Source organism: Strix aluco, chromosome 18 (genome assembly GCF_031877795.1).
Source record: "Strix aluco isolate bStrAlu1 chromosome 18, bStrAlu1.hap1, whole genome shotgun sequence".
Lineage (NCBI taxonomy): Eukaryota > Metazoa > Chordata > Aves > Strigiformes > Strigidae > Strix > Strix aluco.
In genome coordinates, this window is record NC_133948.1 from 13,092,661 (window position 1) to 13,119,666 (window position 27,006).

Here is a 27,006-nt window from a genome sequence, read left to right on the forward strand (position 1 = left end):
TGCTATTTACTTAGCACTTTTTATTATAAGAGCTATGATGTTCGTTTTAAGGCTCAGTGACAAATCCTGTTTGGTACATCATCACCTTATTAAAAACCTGTCACACGTGCAGAGAATGCTAAGTTATATTAAGTATGCTGTTAACTTGACAAAATACAGCCTGCTGCTTTCCACCTGACTAACACTGCAGCAAAGATGGCACATTTTCAAGGGGTGGGAAACAGACACCCTCTCCTTTCCTCACCAAAGCTCCAGATCCAGTTGAAACTCTAAAAACAGTATAAATAGGTGTCTCAGCCACAAAGGCAACACATCAAACTCAGCCATAACACTCCACTTCAGATCCACATATATACATCAGTTATTAAGATGTGACTGCCACCCAACTGCAGTAAGTAAAAGAAATGGAAACAATCATTTAAAATACTCCATTTATCCAGATATGAAGGAAGGGCTAGACTGATGCTGAACAAGAAGGCAGTTCAAAAGCAAAACCAAAAGACGCCTCAAAGTGACAGATATTGATAAAGGAAGAAATTACAGCTTTTTTGTCCAGTAATCAAAAGGAGCACAAAGTTCTTTTGCACAGAAGACAGAGCTCTGACAGCGTTGCCAGTGCACTGTGCAGTTCATGCCAACGCAGTCACATATGGTATCAGTGGCTTCAGCCATCAGCAAAAGACTCGGAATAATAAAGGAATGCCAGAGTCAGATCTTTAAACATCTTGGAAGGGAGTATATTACTATCATCACTTGAGCATTTTCACTTGTGTGTCCTGGTTTCAGCTGGCATACAGTTAAGTTTTCTTCTTAATAGCTAGACTAGTGCTGTGTTTTGGATTCAGTAGGGGATTTCGTATGAGAAGAATGTTGATAATTACAGATGTTTTTAGCTGTTGCTAAAAAATCAAGGACTTTTCAGCTTCCCATGTCCTGCTAGTGTGCAGGTGCACAAGAACCTGGAGAGGAGCACAGCCAATGGAATATTCCAGCAAGCTGGCCAATTGAATATTCCATATCACACAGCATCATGCTCAGTATATAGATGAGGGTGGGCCAGAAAACTTGCTCTCTCTTTCCAGGATTGTGGTTTTGGGATCTTCTCTGGGATTGCTAGCTGGGAACAGACTGGGTGTCAGTCTGCAAGCGGCGAGCAATCGTATTGTGTATTACTCATCTGTATTTTCCATTATTATCATTTTATTTCAATTACTGTTTTTATCTCAACCCGTGAGTCTCCTTACCTTTAGCCTTTCAATTCACTCCCCCATCCCCAGGGTGGGAAGAGGGTGAGCGAGCAGCTGTGTGGTGTTTGGCTGCTGGCTGGGTTTAAACCACAACACTCATGTTATCAGAGGGCAAGTGCAGACACCCAGTGTTATCTCCAGTAATTAAAATACCCTTCAAGGGGAAACCTTTGCGTGATATTTTAGGGAATGAAGGTTTCAGCTATACAGTAAAAATATGTCAATGCTGCTTACTACTCTGTATCAGGCTTCTTTGGAAGATACAAGAGGTCCAGTATCTTCTGTCAGCAGGATTCCAGCATGACCTGTTACTTCAAGCGTCAGTGAAGAAAGTGAAATTTACCTTTCGTCTCCCTACATGTATGAGTGGTTATACCCGTACATATAGTTCATATAGTCTCACTATCTGCAAAGTCCACTTAATTAATCCTTTGGTTTATACTCATCCACCTATTTCAGGAAACTACTTCAGCAAATAGATATACTCTTTGCTTGTTCGTTGAAGGGTTTTTTAATGTGAAGAGAAACGGAAGCTTCTGATTAACCACATGTAACTTAACTACATTAAAATCAACTGGATTTTCAGCAGTTTCTAAGCTGTTCACACTTCCCTAAAAAAAGCCTCAGTGCTCAATTCTTAAACAGTTCATCCAATAAAGCTGATGTCATATACCAGGTATTACAGACGCATCTCTCAGCTGCAGCTGAAAGCTGGCAAGATTAATCTCCTTTTGCGCAATATCCTGAGCCTTGCAGGAAAACAAACCCAAAAAGAATGAATAACCTCAGGTCTTGACAAGCAAAGCTTCTTCCATTGGTCTGACTCAAAACATAAATGTTACGTTGTTTTCAACACATGAGTCCCATCTATGCACCATGAAACAACGATGAAAAAAGTATGATGCAGTCTTCTTAAACAGTCACCCAAAATATAAAGAAAGCATACAGAAGCTTGATGCAAAATCCAGAAATAGTCCAGGGCAGTGCTTGGGTATCACTAAAGATTTAAGGACTACTGGGGATTATGTGGCCAGCCACAAACTGTCTCGTAAGAGGTCATGACAGTGCTCTCTGCTGCTAAGATGAGCGAACAGACTGCCATTCCCCATTAGAGGTTTGTCTATCAGTTAAAAAAAAAAACAAACAAAAAAAAAAACAAGGAAGAGCATACAGTCATGCAGCTGATCGTCGACGAATCACAAAAACACCTCGCTGCAGCTGTCCCAGATATATTCTCATCTTTGTGCTGTCACTGGTCTTCCTCACCCAGATCTGCATGAAAGAAAAAAAAGAAAGGGGCAGGGAAATATATTGGGGGAAAAAGGGAAAATCCACAGTAAGCAACGCATAGACAAGTAAGTCCAGGTATTCTTACTGCCAGATCTGAACATCTGTGTTACTCAGGGTGCACAGATGATTTAACTTAAGCCCTTCTCCCTCCCCACATTAGGCATTTGCAACCTGAGTAGAAAACGAAATAAGGTTTCCAACTTTACCACCTTAACTTACTGCTCAAAACAGTCATCAAGAAAAATTACTCTTTCCAAGCATCATCGGGAAAGCAAGTTTCCTTTTGCCACAGTTTGCAACAGAACTCTGGCATTAAGCTTTACCTAATCAAGAATAAGTCTCTCTAGACCCACAGATCATAAAACTATCTATCCTGGGATTTGCCCAGACAAGTAACTATTAGTCAAATGAAAAGCTTATTCTGATTTTGTTCAGTGAAGCATTTCTCACAATGTATTAAATAAATTGTATCTGAAGATAAAAGGGCCTCTTTTTTTAAACACCTGCATGGAAGAATTCACATAACTTGCCGATATACAGTATGTTTCAAAGGACAAATTGCTTCCATCGAGGCACTCAGAATTTTTAAAAAATAAAAATCACTTGAAGAAGTTTAGACCCAAATACCTGTACTTTAAAAATCAAATCTGAGCAAAACTCCTCTGCATTTTATCATTCTAATGCATTTAAACATATTTAAATAAATGCATGGAAAATAAGAGTTATCCAGCTCTTAGTACTAGAGTATTTTAGGACACAAATCCAATATTGCCTACTGCAAAGGACTATAAAGTTAGTGTTGGCATGCGATTTACCCAAAGCTTTATTTTTAGATACCATATTAGCTACAAGCTTGGCATAGTAGATTGATTTAACTCTATTATTTTAATTTTAAATTGACTTTACTAGCAGAATCCCTCAATATATAATAAATCTAACATTTGCCTGCGTTTGTACTTCAGTTATTTCTCTAGATAAAATAGAATCCACCTTCACTGATAATCACCTCTCCACTGTAACATTTCCAAGAATTTGGTATGTTTTACTAATCAAAAGAATTCTTAAATCTACAAACTGAGCAACTGTACAGAACAACAAACACGTACAGATCACATTCTATCACAGTATGATGGAATGGTATATTTGTTTTGCTATAGTTAAGTGCTTTGTTAAGTTCCATTTGGAGGAAAATTAAAATTCAGTTTTAAAGTGACCACAACAGTGAAATTACTTATTAACACTAAAATATGCCACACAGTTCAGAAAAATAAAAGCATCAAGATATATTCTGAACTTAAAACTGATATTTTGGACCTTGCAATCAGAAGATAACATCTATTAATTGTAAAGAACTGAAGGAGATGGTGAATAGAAACAATCAAATTCATCTCTGAATGTCTTTTATTCATACACTGTAAAGAAAAATAAGCTGCTTCCTCCTTTTTTCAACTTTCAACAAACTGAGATTGCTGAATAAACTCATGGGAATAAAAAAAAAAAAATACACCACTTTCCTGCAGGTATTGAAGTCTATTGTTGTCAAAAGGCAAATGATTGAATTGGTTCCATGCACTTGGGCCAATGATTTCCACCAATGCCGTATTTGATTCACAGTTTCCAAGGAAATCACATCAAAAGTAATAGAAATACATTCTGTTTAGATCTAAACACATCACCAAATTTTAAGGAATTTGGGCCTGGGAAGATATTTTTAGTTTGTTTTTTAAGGAGGATCATCATAGCTCAGACTGTGTCAGAGAGGCCCATAGCCAACTACAAGATTCAAATCCAGTTTAAGAAAATTTAGACCTTTGTATGAACAAAGATGCCTCTGATACCCTGTTAACTATTTTCTTTCCCCAGCCACAAGGCAGCAACTGTATGCCATATCTCTGATGTTTCTTAGTTCTTTTCACGTTGAGCATAAATGAAAATGCAGGTGGGGAGACACTGTGCAACCATATTTGTTAGAGTTCCTTTGAATAACTTGACTTCCTTTAGAAATGCTATCAACCTTTGACTCCACTCCACAATTAGAGACCTCAGATATAGGTCTGCCTTCTAGCCTCTAAATTCAAGCACAAACCAGTAAGATCATAGTTTGGCAACCATGCTTTTGTACCTGTGATGAAATGTGAGATGTGCATGTTGTACTCCTAAGAGAACACCTTCTCATTTCAGTATTCTGTAAAGTATTGATCTCCCTTAGCTTTATATTGTTGCAATGAACTATCTACAGGGTAAACAACTGCCATGCCTCCTCCCCAGCCTCTCTCAAAAAAACACCACAAAACTAAAACAAAGCCTATTGTTTCCCTTTAAAGGGGAATTCATGCAGTTATAATTAATGGATTGCATTTCCTTCATGTTTCAGATAAAGCGCTCCCAAAGCGTTGAGTTTTAATGTTTCAAGTTAACAGTAATAACTTTAATCAAATTAGCAGTACTATATTTTTAACGCATCTGTTAGCATACTACTACTACTTTATCTAAATAACCAACCGTGGAGCATAACAACTGTTACTGCAAGGAGAACAGTTGTGATACAAAGCATATCCCATATGCAACTCATTTGGTTGAAAATAAAATATTTTCCCTTAGCTGCCAAAACAAATTGAAGTTATTTTATTGGCTGATTGAAGAGAAGTGCATTCAAGTCTATCATTTCTTTTCTTGAAGTGTCTGGAATCTGCAAGCGAAGAATAAACTGCTCCCTTTGCCCAACTGATGCACTGCTTGAACACTGAGCTTATTTTGCAGCAAGATTCACATCAATCTTAGGCACCCACCTCTCTTCATCTGCTTCTCTAAGCCTTAATCATTAGCCACAAGGAAATTGTCTTAGACAGATGGACTCACCTGCCCCATCTCCCAAGTAGGTGATGAATGCTGCTAGCTTATTTCACAACACATGTACTCAGGTTAGCAGGAATCATTTTCTCCCCTTATAACAACTAAATTTGGTGTCAAAGTTTTTCCCCATCCTCTTCTGAATTCCCAATGGAATTTATTTTTAAATTTTGCATTAATAACAACTGTATGTATGTTCTTGAAATATGCAGTGTCAGTGAGATGCAACATGTCAGTTCTCCCCATTTTTCCTGCCTGCCAAACTGCTACTTGCAAAATGTAGGATCATTCTTTAGAAACACTGCAAGTCTCTTCCCATCTCAGATCTATCTCAAGAAGGGATCTCTCAATTCTATCTTGGATTCAGCTTCTTTAGACACGTGACAACTACATCTTTTCTGAAAGTAACACTGATTTTTTCTTAGTCCTTACTAGACAGGCATCTACCTGCCTACACTGCCCCGCAGCTTTCCTTCCCCACTCCCATGAAAAACAAAGCAGCCACTACCTCATTAGCGCCCACAGAACTGATCACACAGCTGATCTTAGTGTTCTCTTTAGACTCCAGGTAAATAGCCTGGCTCTTGTGGTACCTGCAAAAATAAAAAAAAAGAAAAAGGAAACACATGAAACCATTAGCTGTCCGAAGTCTGAGAAAAGAAACAGTAACAAGACTGATAAAGCTAGGATTCTGCAAGCATTTGGACAGAGCAAATACAGAGTCTGTCTTTTTTCTTTCCAAGCCACTTTACCCATCTTCACCAACATATCAGGTGGTCTTATTCTACACACTCATACACACACATTTTGCATTTAAATGATGCTTCAGCATGCACGAAACTCTCAACTCACATCCAATTCTGTAAGCAGATTACTGAACACAGATTTCACATCTGAAAGAGGGAGGGGCAGAGCACCAAGCCACAAGATGGGAGAACACTGATTGACGATAAGCCCATGTTTCAATAGTTAATCAAACTAGCCTTTCACATTTCAGACAGAGGATGGATTTTAGAAGGCAACTCCATATTATGCCTGATAAAATGACAGAGCAAATCACAGATACTCAAAAGTTATCCACATTCCCCAACACAAAATTACTAGTGCAACAACAAAAGTGAACTGTACTCAATCAGTGCAGTCTATGTATTGTTTAAAGAGACCTCAATTTTCTAATACTGTCTTATTTTGTGAAAATACCTAAAACAGTAACTAAGAAGCTGTATCTATGGCTGCCATAAGGAGGCTGTGACTAACCGTATCCATTTTCTTCCCCTTTTAGATCACATTTTAGTCACGCTATATATTTTTCTTAGTGCATTTTGTATAAAACAAAGTAAAAACTTCAAAATTCATAACTCTGAATAGCTTGATTTCATGGTCTCGCCTTCTTCACAGACCATGTTTCTGATAAGTGCTGCAAAGTGTGCTAGACAAAATTCCCTGGTTTCTGCTTATTCTGCCTAGGAAAGTTCCATGGCCAGAACTACTTATACTGAAGCAGATTATTTTTAAGGAAATAATCTTAATCAAGAGAGCAACAAAATGCTTTATAGTTATAAAAGCATAACTATATTTCCACCTTTACCCTAATCATGATGTGCTTCAGACTCAAATGGGCAATGCAAGTTGCAGAATCACTGTACAGAGATTCCCTCAGTAACTACTCAGCATGCAATTCCCTGCAGTCTGATTGGCTGACAGCCATTTGTCAAAATGCATGGATTTGCATAATCTTTACAGTTATTTCTACAATAACCATACTGTAAATATGGAAGTCTTCCAATAGTTTATTCCACAATCTCTTCCTACTGGCTCATGTACTCAGAATTTTCACACTGCTTGCCAGTAACAAGAATGGTAGTGTCAGCTTTCTGCTTTCCAAACATACTAATTACCAATGGGCTGGCTGAAGTAATAAAAAAACCCCAAATCCTGCAACCTTTAGACACTTGTGCCTGACTATTATTTTCTCCCTCATTTTAACAGAAAGGATGTCAGCGGATTCCAGGGCAATGCAATAGCAGCAATGATCTGAGTCAAAAAATCTCAGTTTACTGAGCCCAGATGATCATTAATTGATATAAAGGAACAGTATAAGCTACTACAAACCAGACCTCATGAAGACAAGACATAAAAATCTCAGTCCAGCAGTGTCCTACCATGCCATGCTGTGACTGCTTAAGCAAGGAGAATTGATCTTGATACAATCTGTGCCCAAGCTTCCGAGTGCAGAAGATACCACTGCAAATGACAACTCTCAAGTGATATCTGTGCCTGCACAGATAACAAAATAATTTTTCCACTCAAAGCTGTTTCGTCCTATGTTTGATTATCAGTGAATCCCAAAGCTAAGGACACACATGAAGCAGGCTTCAGCCCCTGGATTCCACATCACAAGTTACTGTCCATCAGTAAATCTATGTTAACTGTGCACACAAAAGGCAAGGTAGCAAGTTAGTTCAGCACTTTTTCACTGAAGAGTTGTCTCAGCTGTCTCTCTGCAGCATCGAGCATGAGACAAGTCAGCTGAAGGCACAGTAGCCTGGTACATCTGTTACGTGTTCACGTCTCAGACTTTTGCCAAATTTATATACCCACAGGGGAACAGAGGGGTAGAACTGAGGAAAATACTTCAGATGAAAAGCGCAATGGAATTTAAGTTGTCTTTCAAGAGAAGGAAAGTGCCAAACAACTCTTGTAGTAGGTAAAATACACCATAACACTGACAAGTGAAGCAAGCAGAAATAATTCCACTTTCTGCTACAAAATATTTTGCTGAAAGGCCAAGATTTTTCAACTTAATCTCCATCAGAAGATTGAAAGAAATCGCTCTGCATTATTGTATGCAGACAAAGCTAAAAGCAAAAAGATGGTTGTTTTACAGGGAACTGTATTTTAGGATCTTACAGGGGGCACGAAGTAAATTGATTGAAGATAAAAAAATGAAGTCTAATTCCACATCCATCTGAAACTCCCTATACAAAGTCTCCACTTTGGAGACATGTTTGTGAAATGTCTCTGCAAGACCTTAGGGAGTCCATTACTAGCCTTGAACATTCACTATTTTGAGATAATGGTCCTTCATGGCTGCTGTCAGGAAACAGAGAAAGTAGTCACTCCTGAGCTGTCAGTTTTATTATTTTTGGTACATGCCAGCAGCTACAGCCTTAATACACCTTAGAAAAAATTACCCTCCTACTATCGAGAGTTACTTCATTATTTTAAAATAACAGCTACTTTGCACAAGTACTATTACTATCAATCAAAAAAATCTAAGCAGGATTATTACAGCCAAAAAAATGTAAAATACTTATCTTAAAACAGCATAAGAACAAGGAAGACAGGAAAGGCAACAGCTGGAAATCCTGACAGTGAGACCCCCATGACAATTGAATTCAGCAAGATAAAAATATCTGTTAGTGTTTTATGTCCCAACTGGATACCTTTTAGAGAGAGCTTGTGCTTTTGAGAGATTCATCTGGGCTCATGGAAGCTCTCCCAGGTTTAAATTTGGTGGAAGCTTGGGAACTTCACTTTTTTTTTTTACTTATGCAACACTTTACAGTACTCCACATGCTTAAACATTCTGAAGAACAGTTTATTCATCCAAATATATCCCAGAGGATAATCACTCTATACAAAAAATACGAAAGCAAAAAAAGAACTTCATGAATTTGTGAAATGACAGGTAGCCTGTTCACTTCATTTCTGCTTTACACTTCACAGAAGTTTAAGCTCCAGGCAGCAGCTTTTATCAGAGCTGCATATATTGAACCCTCGATGAAACTTCACTGTCAGAAGACTAGCAGAAGGAAAAACTGACCAACTGTACAAGATGGCTGTTGTGTAGAAAACAAGCTTCAAGCCTATCATTTGCCTTGATAAAATTAAAACCTCATCACTTGTTATTTTGAGCAACCAGAACACCAAAGTAGGCTACAAATAAGCATACGACTTGCAAATTGCTTTCTGCTCAAGGAGGACTAGATTGCCCCCTTGATTATCCAGTTTTGCATGTCTCGCGGATTAAGTTTAAGACCTACTAAGATTTCTCTGCAAAATTTAATATTTTCCTTGCGTTTTGTGAGGCTTGCACAGCTATATGCCCATAAAACTTAACAGAGCTAAATCCAATCAGTAATTCTGAAGTTGCTTCTCCCGTGTGGGTTTGATCTTTAAAGGTTATTTGGATTTGTTATTGGAAACATTTTTCATTCTGCTCCTCTGGTGCACAACATTTCTTCTGCCACCTTGTGGACCAGTGGGCTGGAGTTGTACAAAACTAAACACCAGGACTGTGAATACCACCGACACCACCACACCCACAATCACAGAGTATCTGCACCCCAGCTGACCGGCTTCACGGCGACATCACACTGCGTCTGCTGGTGGCTCTCTCACCTAACGTTAGGTTTGACAAAAATGTTTCCCAAGTGTCACAGTGTGTGCCACTGACTCCAAGGAGAAGATTTAAGACTCCTTTTATTTGAGCCAGTAGTTACTCCTGAAAGTATGTCTAAACACTCCTTTATCATTTCTGATTTACAGAACAGTCACAATGATTAGCCCTCGGAGGAAGTGGCCAACCTCTGCCCAAAAACATTTTGTCCTCAAATTTTTTTATCAAAGCAATTTCTCTCTGCAGTCTTTGACTCCTCACTACACACAGACTGATTAAACCAGAAATTTACCGGGACTTACCATCTCTTATCATAGTAGAGTTTTCCATCTTCTATCCGGGCTTCAAACCGCTGTGCTGGAGACTCTGCTGGTGTGGCTGGGAGGTGTTCGGGAGAGGAGGGAGAGGCTGAGGAGAGGAGAGAGACTGTATTTAAAGACCAGCATGTGTCCACCACACAGTGGCACACCTGACTGCAGAACTGCAATTAGTAAGGTCATATTAAGCAGAAATAATGAGCACAGAAAGCTACAAACTCAAATTTCCATCCGAAAAATATTCTCTATTGGGATGAACAATTCAATCCCTGCCTTGAATATACAAATGATAATATTCACTGAAATACAACATTTATCTGAAAAAACGTTGATAGGTAGGTGATAGACAATATGTCCTTGATTTTAATTCTAATCTAAAATAGTTAAATAGGGTCAGAATTACTTAGACAAGTTCGTACCACTCTTGTCTTGAAATAAAGTGTAGACACATCTAGAGAGCCGAAGGCATAAAACCCTAAGTTCTCGATCCCTCCATCTACCTGACAAGCAGGCAAGCTGCCCAGATGCATCTGAATATAATGGAAAAACCTTTACATAGTTAGATTGTCCGCTGCCCAAATGTTTCAGCCACCGAAGATGCATATGCCCCTCTTCCCATCCCTGACCAACTTCAGAACATATGAAGAGACAGCACCCATTCACCACAGTAGCTACACAAAGAACAGCAATTACACAGTCAAAACAATTCTACAGTCACATTACACAGTTGGCAATTATATAGTGAAACAGTCTACAGTATAATTCTCTGTTCAAAACAGCATGACTGTGAACAAGTTCCAATGCAACTGTTAACTCACCTGGTCTCTTGGGTGATTTAAGCTAAATGGAAAGAGCAAAAAAGCATTAGAGGTCTGACATGAGCCAGAGGTCTGCAGTAATAATTTCAGATAGTCTTACTTTCCACACTCTAAATGCTTCTTTTTTTGAATGTACTGTTAAGTGGCATAACACGTAACCAGAACGGCATGCTATAAACAGCCAAAGGTATAGATAGTGAGTGTCATCATACAAAAGATCTACAAACTGAACTTCAGAGCATTTAGATAATCCACTGAAACAACTCAAAACCAAACCCATCTAACAGACTATATTTTTGAACACAAACCAACATTTCTCAGGGTACACAAATACAGGAGATAAATCATTCAAGACACCTCAACAGCGGGAACAAAAAACAGGCTACACTACCATCCTCAAATGCCTTAATGAGCAGTCTCTATTACAAGAAATTAGGCAAGCCTTGAAGTGTTTAGCGAGAAAGCAATAGGTTAATCACACCTAGAAAGACTATAAACATACATACTGCACCCTATCCAGTTTGAAGTATTGATGGGGAGCAAGAAAAAAAAAAATAAAAAACCACCCCACACTAAGGCAGCCTGTGATCTCACAGACAAACATTTTAACATCTGTTCAGCCATGTGGAAGAAAATCCTTAAGATAGCTCCTCACTTGGTTTAGACAAAAGGTAACATTTTTAGATGACAGTTATTTCAGTTAGGTTATTTAAACCTATTAAAAATAACAGGGAGGAGATACCTTTTGCTAAATCTTTTATTGTTACTTCAGAAAGCCTACTGGGATGAAATAGTCCCACATCTCAGAAAGGAGCATTAGAGAGCTCAGTTCTCTTCAGGGGAAAGCATTAGCTTTCTCTTTAAAACAAAGAAATACAAATCAAGAAATAATCCCTACCTTATTCAGCGTTCTCAGGTCCTCCATTATTTGCTCATCAGTCAACAAATAATTTAGCTGAGGTATCCAGAATTAAGGTACCCATAAGCTCTTGACAAGCAAAGCTAAAAATTAAAAGGTCAATGACATTTCACTTGACTAAATGTAAGTCAAGAGGTTTCTGCAAAGTTGCGTAAGATTTTAATAAGTGTCACACTTGAGCTTTTTTCATCACAAATTAATACAAGTCCATCTCTGCAGAGCCTCATATTTAGCAGCAAATAGAGTGCAAAATCATTTTAACTTATTCAGACACAACCATCAATGAAAAACCTTTAGTGCATTGACATTTACTTCAGAGAGGCATCAAGCACTAGCGTTTTCAGTGGTTTTCATCCTGCATTGCTGTAGAGAACAATCTGGAAGCTGAAACAGACTCACTTCAGATTTTGTACAATGAAGCTGAATCCCACCCAAATCTAGAAAAAGAAACTCATTTTGCAACTCAGTAAGCAGGAATAGAGAGATAAGGAGAAGAGGGGAAAGCCCCACCAAAAAAACCTCAAAAAAGAGTCAGAAAATAAAGCCAGAGGCACAAAACACATCCTTGTGTGGATGAGGATAAATAAGAGCCTACCATGCACCTGAAAACAAACCCAAAATCTCAGAACACAGAAGTTCGTGTATTATAGGCTTGTTAGATCTCCACTGTCATTTTGTGTAGTTTCACAACCTTTCTACTTCCCTCTTCTACTGCTCCTGTCACTTCCACACAAGAAACACCTAAGTACACAGAAAGAAAACAATACCCAAAGCAGTGGACCCTTTCTCCAGCTTTAAGCTACAGTGTTTCTTCAAAACAGCTGCTAAGTCAAAAGTATTCAAAGTATAAAACTAAAGTTAACAATTGCTAGGCTGCATTTTAAGGATTTTGGTTCAGATGGACTTTAATCCCCTCCCCAGTGGGGAAAGGCAGATAAGAGTTTCATACTGTGGCTGCTGTATCATGTTCAATTAGCAGGTCATGTTCACTATGAAACTCATTTCTTTTGGATGAGATAGAGGCACTAATAAATATTTTTTTTTTTCCTGAAAGAGTAAACTGAATCTCCAACCAGAAAGAGGTTAATTAAAACTGGAGATGCCTGTGACCATCCCACATGAACTCTAGAAGTTCAATGTTTGATATTGCCTTCAGAAAATGTGAGTCATTCAGAAGTCGTAAGATAAGTTTTTTTAATCTGATTTAAGCCATACAAGTTTGGAATCTAATAATAAGCCTCTGCAAAGCAAATATCATTGCCTTCCTTTCCAGGTGAATTCAATATACAAATAGAAAAAGTGTCTATCATCACAGAGGAGCTAAAAACATTTCCAGAAGCCAGAGAACATTTTAATTAAAAGAAACATGCAACAAGGCAGAAGAGAAGGATTACATATACATGTTTTTCTCTCTCTTGATATATAAAAACAAAATGGATTTTCATATTTTTTTTTATTCAAAGAACAAAACTAGCACTCCTTGCTTTTGCTATGCATCTCTCTAGATTAGAGATCTGAAGCCTTTATCAGAAATGGAAAAACTAGTTTGATATGACAAATATGATCTTTCTGGCAAATGTTTTGTCACAAGTTGAAATGAGAAAAGCCTTGGCTCATATAAAAAGCCTTTTACTATCTATGGAATCAATTACCTCAGCATTTATATATAATGTTCTTTTGAAGTTTTTCCTTTGTGAAAAAAATTGCCTGAAGAATTCAAACTATTCTCACCGACAAAAACAAAAATCAAATAAGTCATCTCACAACACTGTGAAGTTTAAGTTAGGATACCGAGGGATCTCCAAAGACTAGTTGTGTTATATTAGTTTATCACACATTATACATGACAAATTGTGCTTCAGTATTTCTGAGATTAAAATCTGATCCTAGCACCTCATTTCATTTTCCTTCCTGCACAATACAACATAAATGCAGGTAGCATGCTGGCTTCAAATAGCCCTCCAATGACTCTGTAAAAGGATATCAGGGGCAGGTTTCCTCCTCTTGTCTGGGATAGGAACTGGATCATTTGGTCGTCGCCTCAGTTTCCTTGTCATAATAGGCTTCACTTCCATTGAATCTGTAATGAAGTTGGAGAGCTGATAAGACCAGGGGGAAAGGAGTAAGAAGCAGCAGCTTTCTACACAAGGAAAATAATCTTTCCTCTTTCATACAGAAAATTGGATTTTTTTTTGGTGATAGCTTACAGCATGCAAGCTGGAACTGCTGACAGTGAATACAAGTTCTCTTTCATGCTAGGTCAGTGTTCAGTAACAGCACTGCAATGCCATGGTTACGGCTTTCCTTGGCTGGAAGTGGCACGGTTGGTTTGGGGGCATTTTACAGCTGCTTCAGGTACAGATAACAAGCACAAGGATGCTACAAGGATTCAGGGCAAATTTATTTAATGCTAATGCTATCTGCTTTTGAACAGACCATTTAAACGGCAAAGTTCATGGAGTTCTTTGCTAACAAAACTTGGATAGTTAATAGCACATAAAATATCAGCTACAAATGCTCTTTTTCTCGTCTTCAAGCTGGAAAAATAGCTTTGTCAAAAAAAATAGAGATAATTACTGCATTCAAGTCTGATACAAGTCTGCTGGAATAATTTTAAACATAAATAGTATTTAAATGCAGATTATCTAAAAATGTTTCAAATTATGATTAGTGAAATGAACCTAATTAATAACATGCAGAGCAGCAGTTGACAGGAAATAAATTGTAGCATATAAAAAGTATGAAAAAATCTGCTAAAAATTGAAACAAAAGTCTCATCACCAAGCAATTATCTGAAATTAGTTTGTCCAAGTGTCTACAGGTAGTCTTAACCAAGCTACTTAAACTCTCACAAATGACTCCTTAATTTATGAAGATATCTTGAACTGGCAACCAAGAGACCACATCTTAAATGCTAAACACATCATCTCACCTCTCTATGTGCCGAGAATTATTTGCTCATCTTTAAGTACACCTGAATCACATCCTAGGTAGCACTTCAGTCTATGAAGCCTCTTTGGCTCCCTCTAGATGCTAAAACCTTGAGCAGCTATGCATGTTCAAAATACACCGAATTGCTTTTCCCCTTATCTCAAGGGTGAACAAGGATAACCATGCTGCACATCAAGGGAACAAATATTATGAGAAAAGCTTTAAAAAAAAACCACAACAAAGTGCCAACCCAGCGAAGGATGCTTTATGTGTATGCGAAAGGCAAGCTTATCTCTAGGATTCAAAGCTGAATTTGAAAAACACTGAACATTAATAGCCCTGCACACTCTGAAAATGTAACTTACTGTGCTGAATTAAGCCATTCTTACCATTTGTTAAGACCAATTTACAAGAGCCACAGAAGAGGGGTCTGAAGCACTCAAGGCGATATGCAGCCAAGTTGAGGCTTTTTCTCTTTTTTAAAAATTAGTTTCAAATGAGTTGCCACAGAGCTGTTATCTATATTGCTTAAAATGTGAATAAGGCAGAGAGATCAATTTTCTTCTCTTTATCTTAGTATCCTGTATCCTAAAACTGTGACAAGTCAACTGAAAGTCAGTACCAAACAAGTTTTTTTTTAAAAAAAAAAACAGTTTGAGCATCTTACATTCACTGTTAAGCATTTGAAGATTCTCGACAGATTAATGAAAACTTTATAAAGGAAATTTTGAAGGGCTGCTAAAGCACCAACAGATTGAACCTGAAACACAATCTTGCATGAGGCTTAATAGTTAATAATCACACTACACAGTGCTCCAGAACAGGAGGCAACTATTGCAACTTAATGAAACTGCAGTGCTCCCAACACTCACAGACAAGCCTATCCATCAGGTTGCTAACTTGCATCCTTGCACACTTGATACGTTTTAAAAACCGTTGAGTCCACATCCGTTTCAGTATTCTTATTTCTTAGCCTCCAGCACATGTTCCCAACAAAAATCTGTTACTTTTAAAGAAATCACATTGCACTTCTGCTAGTCTGGAAGGAAGGAGATAAGGGAGGGCTAACACACACAGAACAGATCTCTTCTCCACAGTTACTTACACGCCTTTCCCTACAGCTGTATTTGATCAAACCGCTCATCTCTTCAGGACACACAACAATGGGGGGGGACACATTTCCCTGAAGAGGATTAATCTGGTCCCCAAATCAGATTACTAAATACTTTTTACCCCTCCTCAGTCTCCCTTTAACTCTGCAAATCCACACCCTGATGTTAACAGCTGTCTCGCTGACAGAGAATTTGGACTCCTTCAGATTCCTAGAACACTGGTATGCAGATTTCCAACGGTAAGATCTAGTCAGATCCGGATCCACTAATGAAAATCTGCTTACAAGATTAGTACTGTATCTCAATTTAGTAGTGAACAGACACAGACATAGGAAAACAATAGGAAAGTTAAGGTTAAGGCACAGTTTGTAAGATCAGACTAGACTTCATAATTTAAAAAGAGAAAAAGATCAGGGAAACAGCATAGTTCAAGCTGTTTTCCAGACCAGATGAGCCCTAACATTTGTACAAAGTCAAGAGCACTCCTGAATATGTCCACACAGGTTCTAATTCTCACTACTGAAAACAAATTATTAGCTTACATAACTTCTGTAGATACTATGCAAGAAAGATACAAAAGGTCTAACCCATGGACAGGCCTCAGCAACACAGCCAACATAATCTGACCATGAAGTGAAGGAGTTGCTCTTAAAAAGAGAATCAAATCAGACTTTTGGTTCAATATCACAGCAACACAATTTGTGAAGGTTAATTACCCCTCTACTTAGCTCCACTGTGTCAACTACTGCAAAAAGCACCGCCAAGGCACCAAGGTTACCAACTGGTCTCATGAAAGAAATCCGTTCATTTAATGTCCATTTTCCAGAGTCTGGACACAAGTGTAGCTCACAAATATCCTTCTGGCTTTAAGTAGCTTATTTCAACGTTGATTGTTTGCCTTTCTTCAACTTCTTGACCACTTATTACTGGAGAAAAGAGGACAGTTTACAGCCTGGCACCTCCAGTTAGGTCAACATTGTGGCATATCTCAGTAGTTTCATTGCCAGATCACATCAACTAAAGCAGCCCCTTTCCCTGCATACAAGCAAGCCTATCCACTTTGCTGCTTCACTGGCACTATTTTGATTCACCTGTTAATAATTCAGGTCACTGAGTTTTATTATGAACTGCTTTCTCCATTAAAAGACCACCAATTTGTGTTCTACATCTATTGGCATTTGGAAAGCTTTACAGCCTTCATACTATCTCTCTGTATAAACCAGCGTTGCTACCTTATTTTTTTTTCCTAAGCAACAGCAGAGTGGATCAGATGAATGCCTCTGTTGTCCTCACCTCCTGTTAATTCCATGGTAAGCTTTTCATTCTCAATCATCTTCTTTTTCTCTTCCAACTCTGCAATCAAATTTTCCTTAAGCTCAATTTTCTTATCTTCAAACTCCTTTGCTGCTGCCTTCTTTTCCTTGACGTAATTTTTTTCCACCTGATCCGTCTAATGCAAACCAAAAGAACAAAAAGGTTAATTAAGGAACCAATGACTCAAGTTAATGAGATCAAAACAGCTTCTTAAAACTGCTGTACTGATTAGCTTTGCAGTTCAAAACTGTAGCTAGTTCTAGAGATTATCAATATTCATAATCAACAGAAAAACATCTAAAAATTACTAAGTAAGCAGTACTATATTGGCAAAAGAATGAATTTAAAAAAACCCAACGCATTTTAATGTAGCATCAAGTCTCTAGCAAGATCAAGTCTCTAGCAGAGAGCTCTTCAGATTTACAAACAGCACAATCATTTATCACCTTAAACAACCTTTTTAAACAAGCCAAATCCACAGCCAGCAGACAACAGCCCAAGAGCAAGTATTTCTTTTAATTCTAGTGACAAAGTCCAGAAGTTACTTGGCTGTACTACACCTCAAGTGTAACAACACTAGCTAGAGGAAGATTTCTTTAAGCCTTCTGGGAAAACAAGCACAAGTACTAGTTGATGAAACAGGAGGTTTATACCTCTTCTATCTAGTTAACATATACTTTGATAAAGTAAGTGTACTTACTTCCAGCTGGAGGAACAGCTCTGAAAGACAAGAAAGACAGTTTGTTATCTTCAAAGATGCACAAAATCACTTCCCTTACATTTTAAGTCATTGAATATTGCAGCTAAGAGAGGCAGTGAACCAAACAGTGTATGTACTCTTCCGACCTCTACTCACTTTGCAGTTTTGCACTGAAAATAAAGGAACTATGAGAAATTCCACAAAAACACATTGCTAATTGAAGTTTTCTACAGATTGTCAAGCAGATTTGCAAAGCTTACACAGCAATGTTATTTGGTTTAGCTACTACACCCAGCACTACTAAGCATGTAGTCCATCCTTCTTCCAGTTTAATTACAGTCAATTAATACTAGATATAAACTTGAAACATGTGGCTGAATAGATGGCTGGCAAAAATTCACAGTTTAATCCAACTTCACGAATTTCAGCAATGACTGGTTCAGAAATAATTCTGCAGCTGTTGAAGATTCATCTACTCAACTCCCATGTGTCTGATCTCAAGCTGTTTACACCTGAGAACACAAGCAAGGAAATTGTTGTGTATCACTGAAGGTTAAGTTCTAACACATGGCTATGACTAGTTCAAGTCAGACCTATGGATGAGAGAAATGGATTTATGGGTGTGAAATAATCCTGCTACTGATTTTTGCACAATTCCTAACAACTTGAAATTAAGTAGGATGGAACCCTTCTTGTGTTTCCTGGAGGACATAACGCCCAAAAAGTTTTTACTCAAGATAGTGGCAAGAAAAGCAACCTAAGGCACCTGATCAGTCCTCGTCACCATATTTCACCAGCCTATTAAGCTCTGGCAATACCTGAAATAGTAAACTTCTGCAAAGATCTCAGGCTTCAAATATGTTTTGGAGAGGACTATAGTAGCAGCACTGTACTACTGTGCCTTTTTTAAAAAAAAATTAAAAAAAAACGGTAATCAAATACAAGTAAATCTAAACTCTTGCTTTAATATCTCTGAATTCTAAAAAAAAAAAAAAAACCCAGCACCAAAAACCCAAACCAAAAAAACCCAAACAAACCCACCTAAAACCTCAAAATAGGAAGGATAAACGTAAAAGATCATTCTTCCTGTAGTACTAGACAGCTGGAATTCTTTTATCATAAAATTGAAAGTTATCACCATCTGCCCTCCTGTGGAAGAAATATGTTGCTGCAGCATTGGTCTTTGCCAGAAATACAAGTTTGCAGTTAGTCTTAGTTTTATCAAAACAGCCAAATATTGCTAGAATACAGCTCTAGTGTATGTGAAATTCATCTCAGAAGACAGATTCCTGTTAACACGAAGTAGTTCAACTCACTTAATTTCCTCAAGCAAATCCTTCACCCTCCTGAGTGCTTTTAGAAAGACACAATTTACACTATTCAAAGGTTGGAGTACGTTAGCCATCATACAACTGCCACTGCCTCTCTGTCATATTTCCCAGAGTAACAGCCCAGAAATTATAGGATTCATCCAACTTTTCTAAAGGAAGGACAGCTACATTTCCTATTTCCGCATAATAGCTTCTATAAAAGGCCTGGCTTCAGTATCCAAGATAAGAACGTACTGGAAAGAGAACAAACAAGAAAGAGGGAGGGCAAGCAAACAGATCTGATTTCCAAGCCATTTCTCTGCAGTAACACAATAAAGGCTCCCCAGAAGGGCTGAGACTTAGGCACTTTAAAAAAATTAATTTGGGCCTTCGCTCCTGAAACAGAGCGGAATACAAAGTACAGGCAGCCCATCCGGTGTCACAGTTATACAGAGTAACAGTTTCAGCAGCAAACTCTCTGTACTGATTGTTCCAGGGCACAAAACAGATCTTTGGGAAAGCACGTAGTCCTAACTTTCCATTCCTGTAAACTGAAAGAAATAGTGCACCTGAAGGTTTCAGACAAGTTACACAAAACAAGAGGCCAAAGCAGGAGGCTGTATGTTAGGCATGGTGCCAGATAAAAATGATTTTTTTTTTTTTTTCCTTGAGCTGTTTCACACAAATGAAGACTAAAACTGTTTATTGGTGTTTGGTAAACAGTCAGCAAACAATGTTGATGAAGGAGAAAAAAAAAATCAAGATAGATCCCATGATGCTTTGTGCACTCTCAAAAAAACCTACACTATACCCTTGGAAGCAGAAGAACCTCTTACTCCAGCAAGTTCCTTTTCTTTAAAGGGCAGAATTACCATTATTTTTCTTCAGGTGTTATAGAAACCATGAATTTAAATTGTATGCAGCATCTCAGAAAGAAATTCAGCTTACCTGCATTTCGTATCCTTTCTTTGTACTGCTGGTCCAACTTCTTCATTCTTTTCTGATATTCCTGAAGAGTACCTAGTTGAAATAAATTGTAGATTCCCACTAGAATTTTTTTTTCTAAGTATTATGGAGCCATACACCACTTGAAACACAAATACTAGTATCTGAAATCAGAAAACTACAGTTCTAGTTTGCTTATTTTGATAAGCACATTCCCTGGTTTTTCAGAAAGTGGCCTACTACTTTTAAGAAATGCTTTAATACACAGAGGCTTAACTACAAGTGTTTAGAGGGAAAAAGGATGGAAGTGGCTGACATTTTTCACTCAGCAGCATGACTGAGAGCCAACATGCAGTGAAGGATGCTGCTTACATCTTTCAAATCCCTCATCCTTCTATGACCTTTGGAAAGTGCTGAACGTTGCTCAGGAAAAAACAAGCTACCCCCTTCAAAGCTTACCTTCCTGCAATTGTTGTAATTGCCTCTTAAGAGATGCCAGTTTATCCTGATACATCCTGCAAAGATAGAGAGCATGCAACTTTATTTTGAAAAACAAGCATACATAGCTTATTTCACCATCTGCTTAGGTTACAACATGTTTATATGGAATTAAACACTTCTCAGAAGAACTTTAGGAAACAAATAAATGACAACTAAAAGAATATTATTCAAATGAAAGGTTATCACTCTGTCTAAAACCCCTGCCACCCCATTGGTTTCAAAATGCACCCAAACCAATTACTTTGGGAACAGTTCAGGGTAAAAGAGGATTTTTTTTTTTAAATGTTGAAATCTAAAATGACATTTAAATTTACCGATGCCAAAACACTTCACAACATAATCACTCTGTCAAGCCTTAATATTTGTGTATTAGTTCCCTACTTCTAAAGAGAAGGCATTTCCTCACATAGATTTTGACATTATTAAAAAAACCCCAAAGTCTATTCCTGGTGCTACTGCAAACTTGCATTTCCTTTACCACAAGCCAAGTCCTCCTGACCAGTATAAAAACAGACCTCTGCCAGTAAGCAAGAACACAAAATACTGCAAATAAACCTAAACATCAAGGGAAATTATTTCAAGTCTCCAGACAGCCCGTCTTCTTGGAGAGGACTAGCATTCTATTGTTTAAGGGATTTTAATAGGCATCTTGCTTTTTGCTTGACTTACATAAAATAGATCCTTTATTTAAAGGATCTGTCTGTAGCAGGATTCATTTGCAGCAAAACTCAGCTGCTCCCAGAAACTCGCACCTATTTCTTTGTCCGAAACAGTAGTAGCACTTAGTTGTTTTAATACATACAGAACAGAGAAAGTAACTAAGAAATACAAGTATATGGACTTATTACCTATTACATTGGGCTAGGCACTTAGAAACTCCAATCTCAGCCCAAAACATTGCAAAGCTTTATGCAAAAAAGGGAAAAAAACGAATAAGCAGATCATTACCTTACTTTTGATTAGAATGGGTTACTTACTGTTCTTTCATTTCTACAAAGTCCTCTTCCTCGTGCTTTGCCAGGTCAGTTTCACTGGCATCCTCAGTGTCTAAATGAGGTAAAGAATGACTTGTTAAAACTAAGTATTTTTAAAAACCCCGAAGTAGTTATTTAGAAGCAAAGAAACAAACAAAAATCCCCAAACCTCAGATAGTTTAACTTCAAATACACAACCAGATAGGCCTTTGGAGAGCTGAATTCAGAAGCGAAATGAACCAACCCACGTCTTTCCTGTAACTGCAAGTTAACCTATGTAAATCCTCTGGTAGTTTTGCAACTAAGCTTACATCAAGTCTAAACAACTTCAACTTAAGACAGTCTGGCAATTTCTTCCCAGGTTAAGACATCAGGTCCTACAGCAATGCTTACACATAAAAGGTGAGACAGAAACAGTCTAAAGACTCCGAAAAACGTTTCACAGACTTCTTGCTCTAGTTTTGCCCCTGATACGTGGAAGATAATGACTGAAACAGCTGTAACTGGTTCTGCACCCTGACCTGAACAAAAGCAGTATGGCTGTTAGGGTTTACCACAAAGGTCTCACTAAAGATAACAAAGCTACTTGCTGTGATCTGAACTTGACTTCTCAGCTACACATCACACAGAAGTACTTCAACATTTATACGTAACAGAGACCAGCACTACCATAAAGATAGCCCCAATTTTATGAACAGGTAATATAAACTAGAAACAAATTAAAACAGTATGGGACTGCTAGTCTTCTGCTATGCCTTTTCAAGCTCCTATTTATAACACACAGGTAGACAAGAATTAACTACCTTTCCTCCCCAAGGAGAGGTCAGTGTCTCTGGGCCCGAGCTGTGGTAGGCAGGGTACAGCTGTAAAGCCTTAACTACAGCTACATTCCCTACATATGGACAGGGGCATCAGCCCTTTCAATCAAATCTTTCTGAGATTTTTCTTAAACTATGAACAAACTGTTTAAGCTTACAGGTATTAAGACAAAATTCAATACACCGAAGATAAAACAAAAAGTTTTAGAAAAATACTTAGATGCCTAGGTCACCAGAAAGGACTTCCATACTCAGTTTACTCATATGCAGCCACGGAGAGTCCCCCACTGACCAGTACGCTGTCACCCTTCATAAGGATCTACTGGTTTGCCTCTGGCACCTCATTCCTGAACGTACTGAACGTGATGGAGGATTCTGGCTGACAGAGCAAAAGGCACTGTCGAAAGATCATTCTTCATCTCACTCATGTATTATTGTATGCATCCTACACCCCAGGATACTCTGGGCTTTACTTCCACTCCCTCTCCTCCACTGCTTTCCTGGTTCTTCTACAAACCCCCTCTTTCCTCTAATATCCTCTTGCACTCCCTTACTTCTGACCACACTTTCTTCTCCCTTAACTGTCTCCCTCCCTCTTCACACCACATTAATACACTGGATTTCTCCACTACTTTTACCCTGTTGTCCCGTACACTCAATCCCACCTCCTCAGTGCTCCTGCCTCTCTCACTGACCCTTCTTCACCTGGGAAACCACTTCACTTCTACCTCGCCATCGGCTTCGCTCTTCCCGTCTTCCAGGGAGCCCCAGCACGCTAACAGGCTTTTGTTTTCTTTGCGTTTTCTTTCTGTTCCAGACCACTTCTCCACTAAGCCCAACCCAAGCTTTTCTTCCCCAAACACTCTCCTCCATCTCCTCAGCACTCGTGTCCGGAGCAGTCCTCTTCTTCAACCTGCCACCAAGGGGAATGCCCGCCCACCCCGAGCCCCTGCTTCTTCGCCCTGCCCCAGTCCCCACTCTCTCACACCACCCCAGAGCACCAAAGCCCCCCGCCCCGGCCCCTCTCCACCCCGCTCCGGCCCAGCCCGCCACGCTACCAACCCTCATCGGAGTCGCGGGCCCGAGCGCTCCGCTCGCCGTCCTCCTCCTCCGCGCTCTCCAGCTCCTCCTCCTCGTAGTACTCGGGGCCGGGGGGCATGGCGGTGGCAGGCGCCCCAGGCGGAGCAGGGGCCGGCGGCGTGGCAGACACCAACCCGGCCGCGCTCATAGCGACGGGACGCAGCCGCCGCGGGCCCGCGCCTCCGCCCGGCGCTCGGCAACGGCGCCAGGACCCGCGTCGCCCCTTCCGCTTCCGGGCGGCCGCCGCACTGCCAGAGCGCCTCCGCCCGGCGAACGCGGCGGGCACCTAAAGGGGGGGCCCTTGGGGCGGGGACAGCAGAGGGACCGAGGGTTCGAGTCCCGGCCCCGCCGGCAGCGTCGGCCACAGTTTAAACCGTGCTCGCTTAAGGTTTTCTCTGCCAGGCTTTGCTCTTCAAGGGGTTTATGGGGGGGAAAGGGGGCTTTGCCTGGACCTCCAGAGCGCCGTGTTCTCCCTTTCTGCCACCAGGATGACCCCATCTGCCATGAAACATCTGTATGGCAGGGCACAGACACACAGCGGTGCTGCTGCTCAGCAGGCGCGGAGCAGGACCTTGCAGTTACTACACACCACTCTCCATTATTTTTTTTTTTAAATACATAAATTAATTCCTTGTTCCTCTATACTCTCAACAAAGCACCACCACGGTACTGTGATCTCACATTCACGCAGGTGAAGCAGCTGCTCCATGCCAGAAAACAGCAGCTTTCCTAGAACAAACATCCAAATCCATTGGGAGTGCCGCGCATCTGCTGGGTGCAGGTTCTGCTCCTGACTAGGCGCTGCTACAAAATTAAGGGCTAAAATACAGGGTCCTGCAGTGACATTCACATGCAGGAAATCATTAAAAACCAGGATCCCACTCCATATGAAAATGCCTCCCATTGATATTTTAGGCTAAATCTCTCATTTAGCCCATTTCTGCAACTCTAAGTCACCTAGGAAGAACTAATTAGTCTCATTGCCTCCAGCAGAGCCACGCTAAAGCTCACCTTAACAGTTGTGAGGTGCATTCCTCAAATGCACAGCTTATTGACTCACTGACATACTATAAACACATTACCAAGGGAAAGGAAACAGAATAGGTTTTATCTAAAGGAGGGCTGAACTCTAAAACACCGCAGCACTTTTTCAAACTCGCTGAACCGGGCGTTCAGCTGCCAAGAGGAGCACCAGGTCACACTCTTTGTTCTGAAAAGAATTGTAATAATGCAGCGTACGCACTTTGCTTTCCTGTAGTTCACCCCAAAGATCTGTTTGCCCTGACTGACAATTTTTAACTCGGAACACCCATGCAAACTATGTCCGATACCTTTTTACATAAGTAAATATTACCTTTTACAGGAGATGAGGCTGAGACACAGCTAAAAGTCAACACTACGGAGAGCAGTTCCGAGCTCAGTGTCCCATTTGAGAGCATCTGACTTGGCGCATGGGAGACACAATGCCAGAGCTGCTCGCCACCTCTCCGTTGCCAAGTAATGAGGGGTGCTACGGGTTATCTGCATCTTGGAAAGCAAGCCTTCCACCTTTCTCCTTACTCCGGGCAGCAGTAGCTGGCAGGGCTGCCTGTGGGCACAAGGCAAACAGGAAAGGGTGTGGCGGTGGCTGCCACATCGCATGAGCTGACTGGGTGCCCACGGGTTTGTCCTCTCCCCGTGGACTTGCACCTGGCTTGAGTTGTTTAAATAACTTTTCCAAAGTCATACAGTCGCAGAGTTAAAAATAGAGCTGGGACCAGCTAAAGCCCTTTCTCAGAACTAATCAGAGCCCCTTTAAAGCTTTATAAACACTATTATCCCCCATTCTTCCCCATTTCCTGTCTGCACCTCTTGCATCTGTCCACATATTTGGCCCACCAGCTCCTCTGCGAGCCGGGTTCATACCGCTGTGGATAGCAAAGTAGTTGCAAGTGTGCCTGAACTAAGGCTGCCCTTCCAAGGTTAATTTATCCTGCATTACACTGCCTCAGCACTTTCTGCTGGAAGCCGATTTATCCTTTAAGAGCAGCCTGTCTTTCACACATCACACAAAGGGCAGGTGCATTTACTAATATGAGGGCACACAAGAGCCCTTTGAACAGGAGCTGTGTGCAGCCAATGGGTAAGAAGCTGCATACAGCTGCTGATGCAAAATTTTTTAGCTCATTCTGTGGTCAAAACTGGAATCTCACTTGCTGTTGCTCCCTCTGTACTAATTCCTCATGTTTAATATTAGCCTTCTGGAGACACCCTCTACTGTCATCTCTCAGGCATTCAGTGGGAACCCAAGGGAGGAGGTTCAGCTTTAAGGAATGCCATGTTCCTCTTACAAATGGAGAAACGTAACTGTCTACACCCCAAGGAGCTATCAGGGAAAGTTTAAAATTCTCTGTCAAGCTATTGTTCTTGGCTTGTTTTCACCAAAGCTGTTTTTCTCATCACAACTCATTTATTGTTTTATATACATTCCCTCAGTTTGAAGAAAAATTTCTTCCTCCTTTGTCAACATCAGCTATTCAGAGTAGCTGTCACAGAAGTCATGGTCACTATGTTTTTCTTTCCATTTGGAAGAAATTGAGAAAAAAAAGTTATGAAGCTCAGCTTATAAACAGAGATCACGGCAACTCATTTATTGTATGAGTTAGATGACTGCTATGAGAAAACCTGTAATATAGTACCTTGGCCTTTGAAGGACAGAATGCATACCAACACCCTTAGCCTCGAACACATGGCTTTCAAGTTTCTGTACCTTTATTTTCAAAGGGCTGTATGATAATGGTCCTAGAAGAAAGGCCAGGAGGAGAATAGCTGTCAGAAACAAGTTAGTAGAATAAGGTTGCATGAAGTACTGGCAGAAGATAAAGCTCTGCTTCTTCAGTTTTGTTTAGCAAAAAGGTAATTAAAAAAACCCTATCAAAAAATAAGCCCCTGTGAGCCTCTACAGGGGTAAAGGGTGTTTGCCTCTATATTCTGAGGCTGTAGGGAACCACAAAGTGTGGCAGAAACTGCATGAAATCACCTTACCCTGTCTCTGCTCTGAGCTCTTCCTAATCCAGTCCTCTTAACCACCGCTAAATCTCCTTCTCCTTCGAGGCCTTTCCTTCTTAAGGCACACCACCGTTAAGCCAGACCTTCTCTTTTTTTGGTTACTAGGAATCTCCTCCTGCTATGACCTGCCGCAGAGCACGCAGTCAGTGTCCAGGCTCCCCCAACCCTCACAGCCAGGTCCTTGAAGACTCAGAGCTGCTTTTTTACTGCGCCCTCACACGCCTGAGGCTACTGCAGGCCCGGCCCCGCACCCACCTGAGGCCGCTATAGGCCCCGACTGCCCCCCTCACCCACCTGAGCCCGCTGTGGGCCCCAACACTGCCCACCCCAGGCCCTTTGGCAGAGGAGCGCACTCCACTTCCGAGGGGCGGCCCCACCCCGCCGTTAACGGCGGCCGCCGGCCTGGGACGTCCCTGAGCACCCGCTCCCG

At 40.1% G+C, this 27,006-nt stretch overlaps 1 protein-coding gene across 1 annotated transcript; it reads right to left on the reverse strand.

Annotated features, from left to right (window-relative positions):
- SUDS3 (SDS3 homolog, SIN3A corepressor complex component) lies at positions 1 to 26,811 on the reverse strand. The gene is made up of 12 exons (XM_074843926.1): positions 23,511 to 26,811; positions 21,634 to 21,703; positions 20,615 to 20,670; positions 20,159 to 20,230; positions 17,901 to 17,920; positions 17,180 to 17,336; positions 13,828 to 13,923; positions 11,823 to 11,884; positions 10,925 to 10,946; positions 10,092 to 10,197; positions 5,896 to 5,980; positions 1 to 2,519 (listed from the first exon to the last, which is right to left on the reverse strand). Exons 1-12 carry the CDS (start codon positions 23,674 to 23,676, stop codon positions 2,421 to 2,423), a joined length of 1,011 nt encoding a protein of 336 aa, XP_074700027.1. The 5' UTR covers positions 23,677 to 26,811; the 3' UTR covers positions 1 to 2,420.
- Positions 26,812 to 27,006: the final 195 nt, after the last annotated feature.